The sequence below is a fragment of the Coregonus lavaretus genome (assembly GCF_964263955.1).
Source record: "Coregonus lavaretus genome assembly, contig: SUPER_35_unloc_1, whole genome shotgun sequence".
Taxonomy (NCBI): Eukaryota; Metazoa; Chordata; class Actinopteri; order Salmoniformes; family Salmonidae; genus Coregonus; species Coregonus lavaretus.
The window spans coordinates 4841571-4853624 of NW_028167181.1; the positions used below are offsets into that span (position 1 = coordinate 4841571).

General features: G+C 43.9%; 1 protein-coding gene across 1 annotated transcript in view; it reads left to right on the plus strand.

Moving 5' to 3' along the window:
• The window catches only part of LOC311109966 (ovochymase-2), a gene marked incomplete at its 5' end in the record, with an annotated part of 43483 nt that overhangs the window by 22996 nt on the left and 8433 nt on the right, over positions 1–12054 (plus strand). Inside the window, 4 exons of the mRNA XM_084188481.1 lie at positions 4048–4157; positions 4999–5099; positions 6685–6962; positions 11829–11992. Of these exons, the coding sequence (XP_084044607.1) occupies positions 4048–4157; positions 4999–5099; positions 6685–6962; positions 11829–11992 (653 nt within the window). The remainder of the gene's footprint in view (positions 1–4047; positions 4158–4998; positions 5100–6684; positions 6963–11828; positions 11993–12054) is intronic.

Here is a 12054-nt window from a genome sequence, read left to right on the forward strand (position 1 = left end):
ATAATCCTGGCTTCATTTCAAATGATCAGTCTGTAGAGTACAGTAGAATCCTGGCTTTATTTCAGCTGATCAGTCTGTAGAGTACAGTAGAATCCTGGCTTTATTTCAGCTGACCAGTCTGTAGAGTACAGTAGAATCCTGGCTTTATTTCAGCTGACCAGTCTGTAGAGTACAGTATAATCCTGGCTTTATTTCAGCTGACCAGTCTGTAGAGTACAGTAGAATCCTGGCTTTATTTCAGCTGATCAGTCTGTAGAGTACAGTATAATCCTGGCTTCATTTCAGCTGATCAGTCTGTAGAGTACAGTAGAATCCTGGCTTTATTTCAGCTGATCAGTCTGTAGAGTACAGTATAATCCTGGCTTTATTTCAGATGATCAGTCTGTAGAGTACAGTAGAATCCTGGCTTTATTTCAGCTGATCAGTCTGTAGAGTACAATAGAATCCTGGCTTTATTTTTGCTGGTCAGTCTGTAGAGTACAGTAGAATCCTGGCTTTATTTCAGCTGATCAGTCTGTAGAGTACAGTATAATCCTGGCTTTATTTCTGCTGACCAGTCTGTAGAGTACAGTAGAATCCTGGCTTTATTTCAGCTGATCAGTCTGTAGAGTACAGTATAATCCTGGCTTCATTTCAGCTGATCAGTCTGTAGAGTACAGTAGAATCCTGGCTTTATTTCAGCTGACCAGTCTGTAGAGTACAGTAGAATCCTGGCTTTATTTCAGCTGATCAGTCTGTAGAGTACAGTAGAATCCTGGCTTTATTTCAGCTGATCAGTCTGTAGAGTACAGTAGAATCCTGGCTTTATTTCAGCTGACCAGTCTGTAGAGTACAGTAGAATCCTGGCTTTATTTCAGCTGACCAGTCTGTAGAGTACAGTAGAATCCTGGCTTCATTTCAGCTGATCAGTCTGTAGAGTACAGTAGAATCCTGGCTTTATTTCAGCTGACCAGTCTGTAGAGTACAGTATAATCATGGCTTTATTTCAGCTGACCAGTCTGTAGAGTACAGTAGAATCCTGGCTTTATTTCAGCTGACCAGTCTGTAGAGTACAGTAGAATCCTGGCTTTATTTCAGCTGACCAGTCTGTAGAGTACAGTAGAATCCTGGCTTCATTTCAGCTGATCAGTCTGTAGAGTACAGTAGAATCCTGGCTTTATTTCAGCTGACCAGTCTGTAGAGTACAGTAGAATCCTGGCTTTATTTCAGCTGATCAGTCTGTAGAGTACAGTATAATCCTGGCTTTATTTCAGCTGATCAGTCTGTAGAGTACAGTAGAATCCTGGCTTTATTTCAGCTGACCAGTCTGTAGAGTACAGTAGAATCCTGGCTTTATTTCAGCTGACCAGTCTGTAGAGTACAGTAGAATCCTGGCTTCATTTCAGCTGATCAGTCTGTAGAGTACAGTAGAATCCTGGCTTTATTTCAGCTGACCAGTCTGTAGAGTACAGTATAATCATGGCTTTATTTCAGCTGACCAGTCTGTAGAGTACAGTATAATCCTGGCTTTATTTCTGCTCATCAGTCTGTAGAGTACAGTATAATCCTGGCTTTATTTCAGCTGACCAGTCTGTAGAGTACAGTATACTCCTGGCTTCATTTCAGCCGATGAGTCTGTAGAGTACAGTATAATCCTGGCTTCATTTCAAATGATCAGTCTGTAGAGTACAGTAGAATCCTGGCTTTATTTCAGCTGATCAGTCTGTAGAGTACAGTAGAATCCTGGCTTTATTTCAGCTGACCAGTCTGTAGAGTACAGTAGAATCCTGGCTTTATTTCAGCTGACCAGTCTGTAGAGTACAGTATAATCCTGGCTTTATTTCAGCTGACCAGTCTGTAGAGTACAGTAGAATCCTGGCTTTATTTCAGCTGATCAGTCTGTAGAGTACAGTATAATCCTGGCTTTATTTCAGATGATCAGTCTGTAGAGTACAGTAGAATCCTGGCTTTATTTCAGCTGATCAGTCTGTAGAGTACAGTAGAATCCTGGCTTTATGTCTGCTGGTCAGTCTGTAGAGTACAGTATAATCCTGGCTTTATTTCAGCTGATCAGTCTGTAGAGTACAGTATAATCCTGGCTTTATTTCTGCTGATCAGTCTGTAGAGTACAGTAGAATCCTGGCTTCATTTCAGCTGATCAGTCTGTAGAGTACAGTAGAATCATGGCTTTATTTCAGCTGATCAGTCTGTAGAGTACAGTAGAATCCTGGCTTTATTTCAGCTGATCAGTCTGTAGAGTACAGTAGAATCCTGGCTTTATTTCAGCTGATCAGTCTGCAGAGTACAGTAGAATCCTGGCTTTATTTCAGCTGGTCAGTCTGTAGAGTACAGTATAATCCTGGCTTTATTTCAGCTGATCAGTCTGTAGAGCACAGTATATAATCCTGGCTTCATTTCAGCTGATCAGTCTGTAGAGTACAGTAGAATCCTGGCTTCATTTCAGCTGATCAGTCTGTAGAGTACAGTAGAATCCTGGCTTCATTTCAGCTGATCAGTCTGTAGAGTACAGTAGAATCCGGGCTTTATTTCAGCTGATCAGTCTGTAGAGTACAGTAGAATCCTGGCTTTATTTCAGCTGATCAGTCTGTAGAGTACAGTAGAATCCTGGCTTTATTTCAGCTGACCAGTCTGTAGAGTACAGTAGAATCCTGGCTTCATTTCAGCTGACCAGTCTGTAGAGTACAGTAGAATCCTGGCTTTATTTCAGCTGATCAGTCTGTAGAGTACAGTATAATCCTGGCTTTATTTCTGCTGGTCAGTCTGTGGAGTACAGTATAATCCTGGCTTTATTTCAGCTGATCAGTCTGTAGAGTACAGTAGAATCCTGGCTTTATTTCAGCTGATCAGTCTGTAGAGTACAGTAGAATCCTGGCTTTATTTCAGCTGACCAGTCTGTAGAGTACAGTAGAATCCTGGCTTCATTTCAGCTGATCAATCTGTAGAGTACAGTATAATCCTGGCTTCATTTCAGCTGATCAGTCTGTAGAGTACAGTATAATCATGGCTTCATTTCAGCTGATCAGTCTGTAGAGTACAGTATAATCCTGGCTTTATTTCAGCTGATCAGTCTGTAGAGTACAGTAGAATCCTGGCTTCATTTCAGCTGACCAGTCTGTAGAGTACAGTAGAATCCTGGCTTTATTTCAGCTGATCAGTCTGTAGAGTACAGTATAATCCTGGCTTCATTTCAGCTGATCAGTCTGTAGAGTACAGTATAATCATGGCTTCATTTCAGCTGATCAGTCTGTAGGATACAGTAGAATGCTGGCTTTATTTCAGCTGATCAGTCTGTAGAGTACAGTATAATCCTGGCGTCATTTCAGCTGATCAGTCTGTAGAGTACAGTAGAATCCTGGCTTTATTTCAGCTGACCAGTCTGTAGAGTACAGTATAATCCTGGCTTTATTTCAGCTGATCAGTCTGTAGAGTACAGTATAATCCTGGCTTTATTTCAGCTGACCAGTCTGTAGAGTACAGTATAATCCTGGCTTTATTTCAGCTGACCAGTCTGTAGAGTACAGTATAATCCTGGCTTTATTTCAGCTGATCCATTTGGTTCAGTTCTCCGTGCCCAGATGTGTAGTAAAACTAGATTATTTGGTGGAGTTGTAAACACAGTGGTCGCGTTCCAAATGGTACCCTAGTCCCTATAGTGCATTGCTTTTGACCAGACCCCAATAGGGCTCCAGTCAATATGAGTACACAATACTGTATAGGGAATAGGGTGCCATTTAGGATGGAGACAGTGTAGTACGAAGTGCCCTTAGTGAAGCAGTTGCCCTCTGGTTGTCTCTCACCCTCTGCCCCATTCTTTACCCTGGGATAGGCCCCAGGTGGCTGGGCCCCTGCCAAGCCAATTGCTGAAATCGAGTTTTACAGATGGACTGTGCATCGTGCAGCCTGGGGGAGTTTCTGGTCGGGCACAGCCGAATGGAGAGGAGGGGATGACTGTGGGAAAAATTCTTACTGCTATCAAAGCAATAACCCTGTAGTCTTATCGCTGATGTCACACAGATAAAATAACAACGGTTCTGTCCTTTACGCTAGAATGGCCAACCACATGTGGCAAACCCACCATTCCCCCCACCATCCACACCCGCATCGTCAACGGAGAGCCAGCCAAGCCCCACTCCTGGCCCTGGCAGGTGTCCATGCAGGTGAGACACTGCCTGTCTAAAAAACTCTATTTAGGTTCATTTAGATCCATCAGACACTGTTATTCTAGAATCAAATCCAAAATGGCTGCCTGGTTGCCAACATTTCTTTGGCATATACCTAGAGGCAAGTTGCGTGATTATCCATCAGGGAACATAAAAAATGAGTAAACTATTTTACAACAACAAGTGAATTCATTTACCCAACATTTCATCTCTCAAGGGTAATATCACCAATCGGTTTTGAATGAGATTCTCTGTTATCATGATGTAGCTACACTAGTCCCAGGGGCAAGACACCAATCTCACATTCTTTCTGTTGGGACATGTATGTTTATTGACACCATCATTACATGGATTGGATTACACACACACTCTGAGACTGCACACACACACACACACACACACACACACACACACACTGCTAATAAAACTTAATGAGATGAGTCCCTTCAGCTCAACCTCATCATTATTTAAAACGACTGTGATTATTTCAGAGGCACCGTCGTACACTAGGCTTGTTTGTGCGTGTGTGTGTGCGCGTGGTTGTGTTTGCGTGTGTGTGTGTGTGTGTGTGTTTGCACGTGGTTGTGTGTTTACGCACTGTTTGTCTCACAGGTTTGGCCTTTAGAAGACAAATATGCATGACTCTGGTTCACAACTGAAGGAATAGTTCAACCAAATTACAAAATTACACATGGGTTTCCTTGCCCTGTGAGCAGTTTATGGACACGGCCCAAGCATGGATTGCTGTCTTACCTTGTCCATAGACTGCTTACAGGCTAAGGAAACCATCATGTAATTTAATAATATCACTTTAAAAGCTGATGTTTTATTTTCCTAGGTTTGGCCTAGCAGTCAGGAGACACCCAAGTTCTTCCACACCTGCGGAGGAACTCTCATCCATAAGAACTGGGTCATGACAGCTGCCCATTGCTTCATACGGTGAGTGAACTATAGGTTATGTCCCAAATGGCACCCTATTTAGGGCACTACTTTTGACCAGGGCCTATAGGGATAGGGTGCCATTTAAAATGCATGGGCCCTAGTTAAAAGTAGTGCAATATATAGGGAAAAGGGTACCATTTGGGATGCAGCCATAGAGACAGAATTACTAGACATTCCCACTCAAGTCAACGGTCCATTCCGTGATGGGCGGTAATTCTATTCCTATAAATGTGAACTCCCCTCAACTGTGTCACACGTACATATCATCGTACATGTAGGCCAGCACATGTACAGTATGTCCCTATGGTGTGCACAAAACAAGACGATTTTGGCATACATTTTTACCGTCTGAGATTTAAAAATGTACCCTTTAGATTTGATTGAGCTGACATTACGTAATATTGTTATGTGTCTTGGTAAGTAAACAAAACAGAAAATTATTTTTACACCATGAAAGTTGAGGAAATGTCCCTCCTTGTGTCTGAAGCCCATTATCTTAATGCAGACAGGCAGTTATTTGGGACTGCTATGCCTCTGTCTGTCACTACCATTACCTGGGTCCTTATCTAAGCCTTGTTACAGGGCTGGTGCTGGGTCTTGTTAGTCCAATGAAATGTCTCCAACCGTGTATAATGGCCCACAAAGTTCCTGTCTTACAGTAATTCTGCCCTGTCACAGAGAACCATGCTGATAGATAGGGATTGATGGTATGCTGCTACTCCAGGAAACTCTGTACACTCTAGGTTTTTGTGTCAGATGTTGGTTGGTTTTGTACATAGAAATAGAGGATATCTAACGCGTATATTCCCATTAAAGTCAAATCATTCCATTTCTATGATGTAGGTATAGATGGTTGTGTTTAGGGGGATGTCTGCATCAGTGTGTGTTTATACAGTGAATGTACAAAAACATTAGGAACACCTTGCTAATATTGAGTTGCACCCCCTTTCGCCCTCAGAACAGCCTCAATTCGTTGGGGCATGGACTCCACAAGGTGTCGAAGCGTTCCACAGGGATGCTGGCCCATGTTGACTCCAATGCTTCCCACAGTTGTGTCAAGTTGGCTGTATGTCCTTTGGGTGGTGGACCATTCTTGATACACACGGGAAAATGTTGAGAGTGAAAAACCCAGCAGCATTGCCATTCTTGACACAAACCGGTGCCCTGGCACCTACTACAATACCCTGTTCAAATGCACTAAAATCTTTTGTCTTGTCCATTCACCCTCTGAATGGCACACATACACAATCCATGTCTCAACTGTCTTAAGGCTTAGAAATCCTTCTTTAACCTGTCTCCTGCCCTTCATCTACACTGATTGAAAAGGATTTAACAAGTGACATCAATAAGGGATCATAGCTTTCACCTGGATTCACCTGGTCAGTCAATGTCATGGAAAGAGCATGGAATGTCATGGAATGTTTTATACACTGTGTGTGTGTGTGTGTATCTGATATTTTGTGTGGGTCTCAGGCGCACTATAGGGTTACTATATGAAAACAAACCACACATTGCACTAATCTAACACACTATATATTCACGTGTTGATATATATGATATGTGACCCTCTCTCTCTCTCCAGGTACGCTGACGAGCTCCAGCGCTGGAAAATGTGCCTGGGCAAACACAACCTGACGTTCACCGAAGACACGGAGCGCTGCTTCGGCGTGACGGGCATCTACCGCCACGAGGGCTTCAAGTACCCTACGGTGCCCACGGTGGAGTTCGACATCGCCCTCGTCAGGCTGGCTGGGGTGGTGACCCCCAGCGATCAGATCTCCTACTCCTGCCTGCCCTCCCTGGAGGAGGTGCTGGAGGGGGGCAAGAAGTGTTACGCCACCGGCTGGGGAGATGAGACTGGTGAGGGGTTGTGGGGCTTTGGGACGTCCACGATTTTTTATGACCTTTGTCTTTTGTCTCACATGAGGAAATTGGATGCGTCTCAAATTCCACCCTATTCCCTACATATTGGCCCTGGTCAAATGTAGCACACTGCATAGGGAATAGGGTGCCATTTAGGGAATAGGGTACCATTTGGGACGCAGACATTGTGTAGTGCCGATACAATCAATGTTATGCCACCGGCTGTGGAGATGAAGACTGGTGAGGTGTTGAGATGTTTTGTGATGTCTGCCATTTATTATGACTCCTACTGGAAGACACCATGATATTGTAGCCAACTGGAGGGGAATCCCGGACCAGCGACTATCAAATCAAATCAAATTTTATTTGTCACATACACGTGTTTAACAGATGTTATTGCGGGTGTAGTGAAACGCTTGTGCTAGCTCCGACAGTGCAGTAATATCTAACAACTTCACAACATATACCCAATACACACAAATCTAAGTAAGGAATGGAATTTAAGAATATATACATACAGCTCTGGAAAAAATTAAGAGACCACTGCAAATTATTCTTAAATCAGCATCTCTACATGTATGACAGCTATTCCATTCCACTGTCTGTTGAATTCCAACACAGGCACACCTCATTCTACTGAATTAGGTACTGATTAGGTGATCACATGAACCAAATCTTATTTAACGAGGAAAAGTATAAAAACCACTGCTGTGGTCATCACTATCCTCTTGCAATAGGACCAGCTGGATGGCAAAAACAGTGCTAATAGTACCTCAAAAGTAATAACTATTGACCATGCCAAAAGAGTTGAAAAGGAAAGTTTTGAGTGAGGAAAAGAAGGGTTCAATTCTGGCTTTACTGGCAGAGGCATACAGTGAGCGTCAGGTTGCTTCCATCCTTAAAATTTCAAAGACGGCGGTTCATAAGAACAAGGTCAAGCAGCAGGCATTGGGGACAACAAAGCTACAGACCGGCAGAGGGCGAAAACAACTCTCTACTGACCGGGATGACCGCCAACTCATTCGAATGTCACTCAACAACCGTAGGATGCCATCAAGTGACCTACAAAAAGAATGGCAAATGGCAGCTGGGGTGAAGTGCACGGCGAGGACGGTTCGAAACAGCCTCCTAGGGGCAGGGCTGAAGTCGTGCAAAACTAGAAAAAAAAACTTCAGCAATGAGAAGCAAAGAAGAGCCAGGCTGAGGTTTGCAAAAGACCATTAGGATTGGACCGTAGAGGACTGGAGTAAGGTCATCTTCTCTGATGAGTCCAATTTTCAGCTTTGCCCAACACCTGGTTGTCTAATGGTTAGACGGAGACCTGGAGAGGCCTACAAGCCACAGTGTCTCGCACCCACTGTGAAATTTGGTGGAGGATCGGTGATGATCTGGGGGTGCTTCAGCAATGCTGGAATCGGGCAGATTTGTCTTTGTGAAGGACACATGAATCAAGCCACGTCCAAGGTTGTCCTGGAAGAAAGCTTGCTTCCTTTTGCTCTGACATTGTTCCCCAACTCTGAGGATTGGTTTTTCCAGCAGGACAATGCGCCATTCCACACAGCCAGGTCAATCAAGGTGTGGATGGAGGACTACCAGATCAAGACCCTGTCATGGCCAGGCCAATCTCCAGACCTGAACCCCATTGAAAACTTCTGGAATGTGATCAAGAGGAAGATGGATGGTCACAAGCCATCAAAAAAAGCAGAGCTGCCTTTAATTTTTGCGCCAGGAGTGGCAGAAAGTCACCCAACATCAATGTGAAAGACTGGTGGAGAGCATGCCAAGACGCATGAAAGCTGTGATTGAAAATCAGGGTTATTCCACCAAATATAGATTTCTGAACTCTTCCTTAGTTAAAACATTAGTATTGTGTTGTTTAAAAATGAACATGAACTTATTTTCTTTGCATTATTCGAAGTCTGACAACACTGCATTTTTTATTATTTTGACCAGTTGTCATTTTCTGCAAATAAATGCTCTAAATGACAATATTTTTATTTGGAATTTGGGAGCAATGTTGTCAGTAGTTTATAGAATGAAACAAAAAATTTAATTTCACCCAAACACATTTTTACATTTTACATTTTAGTCATTTAGCAGACGCTCTTATCCAGAGCGACTTACAGTTAGTGAGTGCATACATATTTATTTTTTATTTTTATTATTATTATTTTTATTTATTTTTCATACTGGCCCCCCATGGGAATCGAACCCGAACCCTGGCGTTGCAAACGCCATGCTCTACCAACTGAGCTACATACCTATAAATAGTAAAACCAGAGAAACTTATATTTTTGCAGTGGTCTCTTAATTTTTTCCAGAGCTGTAAATGGACAAGCAATGACAGAGCGGCATGGACTAAGATAAGATACAGTAGAATATTATAGAATATAGTATATAGATATGAAATGAGTAGTGCACGATATGTAAACATTATTAAAGTGACTAGTGTTCCATTTCTTAGTTGCTAGATATTTCAATGGGCAGCAGCAGCCTCTAATGTGCTAGTGATGGCTATTTAACAGTCTGATGGCCTTGAGATAGAAGCTGTTTTTCATTATCTCTGTCCCATCTTTGATGCACCTGTACTGACCTCGCCTTCTGGATGATAGCGGGGTGAACAGGCAGTGGCTCGGGTGGTTGATGTCCTTGATTATCTTTTTGGCCTTCCTGTGACATCGGGTGATGTAGGTGTCTTGGAGGGCGGGAGACCGCACCACCCTCTGGAGAGCCCTGTGGTTGCGGGCGGTGCAGTTGCCGTACCAGGCGGGGATACAGCCCTACAGGATGCTCTCAATTGTGCATCTGTAAAAGTTTGAGGGTTTTAGGTGCCAAGTCAAATTTCTTCAGCCTCCTGAGGTTGAAGAGGTTCGTTGCGCCTTCTTCACCACACTGTCTGCGTGGGTGGACCATTTCAGTTTGTCAGTGATGTGTACGCCAAGGAACTTGAAGCTTTCCACCTTCTCCACTGCGGTCCCGTCGATGTGGATAGGGGGGTGCACCCTCTGCTGTTTCCTGAAGTCCACGATCATCTCCTTTGTTTTGTTGACGTTGAGTGAGAGGTTATTTTCCTGGCACCACACTCCCAGAGCCCTCACCTCCTCCCTGTAGGCTGTTTCGTCATTGTTGGTAATCAAGCCTACTACTGTTGTGTCGTCTGCAAACTTGATGATTGAGTTGGAGGCGTGCTTGGCCACACAGTCATGGGTGAACAGGGAGTACAGGAGGGGGCTGAGCACGCACCCTTGTGGGGCCCCAGTGTTGAGGATCAGCAAAGTGGAGATGTTGTTTCCTACCTTCACCACCTGGGGGCGGCCCGTCAGGAAGTCCAGGACCCAGTTGCACAGGGCGGGGTTCAGACCCAGGGCCTCAAGCTTAATGATGAGCTTGGAGGGTACTATGGTGTTGAATGCTGAGCTATAGTCAATGAACAGCATTCTTACATAGGTATTCCTCTTGTCCAGATGGGATAGGGCAGTGTGCAGTGTGATGGCGATTACATCGTCTGTGGATCTATTGGGGCGGTAAGCAAATTGTAGTTGGTCTAGGGTGACAGGTAAGGTAGAGGTGATATGATCCTTGACTAGTCTCTCAAAGCACTTCATGATGACAGAGGTGAGTGCTATGGGGCGATATTCATTTAGTTCAGTTACCTTTACTTTCTTGGGTACAGGAACAATGGTGGCCATCTTGAAACATGTGGGGACAGCAGACTGGGATAGGGAGAGATTTACGGCTAGGGATGCCGTCTGGGCCGGCAGCCTTGCAGGGGTTAACATGCTTAAATGTCTTACTCACGTCGGCCACCGAGAAGGAGAGTCCACAGTCCTTGATACTGGGCCACGTCGTTATCCTCAAAGCGGGCGAAGAAGGTGTTTAGCTTGTCTGGAAGCGAGACGTCGGTGTCGGCGACGTGGCTGGTTTTCCTTTTGTAGTCCGTGATTTTCTGTAGACCCTGCCACATACGTCTCGTGTCTGAGCCGTTGAATTGCAACTCCACTTTGTCTCAATACTGATGTTTTGCCAGTTTAATTGCCTTGCCGAGAGAGTAGCTACACTGTTTGTATTCTGCCATATTCCCAGTCACCTTGCCATGGTTAAATGCGGTGGTTCGCGCTTTCAGTTTTGCGCGAATGCTGCCATCTATCCACGGTTTCTGGTTAGGGTAGGTTTTAATAACACCTTATGCCAAGAGATCCAAATCTCTTGACGAGGTCGCTAGGGGTTGGGTTACGGTTGCTACAATATGCATTGTGCAGATAAGTGGGATTCAGTCAGAGCATGATGTTAGGATTGTGACCTCATTCTCCCATCAGAAATAACCATAGGACTCCCACAAATATATACAAGCACGTACAAGCTACAACAAAATGCAACAATCCATCCAACCACGATAATACATTTCTTGACCTGTTTCCCATTTCCATACTGCCAAACCTGGTCCAGTTCTTCCGGTGCTTTCACCCCATCTGTTGGTTAACAATTGAAAATACATCCACTGAATTTCAATGTTGATCTCTCTGCACACTACTTTAGCTGCGTTTACACAGGCACTAATTGGTATTTTGACCATTCACATCAGATCTTTTCACATCAGATCTTTTCACATTAGATCTTTTCAGAGCTGATCTGATACCAAGTAGTGAAAAAAGATCAGAATTGGCCTGCCTGTGTAAACACAGCCTTTGTTTTCTATGAAAAAGCTTCTAAAAAGGATTAGGCAAAAACAAATGTCAAGCACTATCAGTTGATAACAATAAATTAACTGGAGCAACCAATTTATTTTTAATCAGGCGATTTCATGAATACCAAAGTAGCTGAGGACCAGACAACAAATGAACTGGTCCTATCTTTTTTAATCAGGCGATTCCATGAATGCCAAAGTGGCTGAGGCCCTGAACCAGGTGGCCCTGCCGGTGGTGCCATTCAACACCTGTAAGAGGATGGACTACTGGTGGTTCCAGGTCAAGACCTCCATGATCTGCATGGGCTACACCTTGCCTGACGAGCTCAAGTCTGTCTGTCAGGTACTCTGTGGGATATATACCCGCATACTATAGAAAGCGCTTTGAGACCAAGTGGAAAAGTC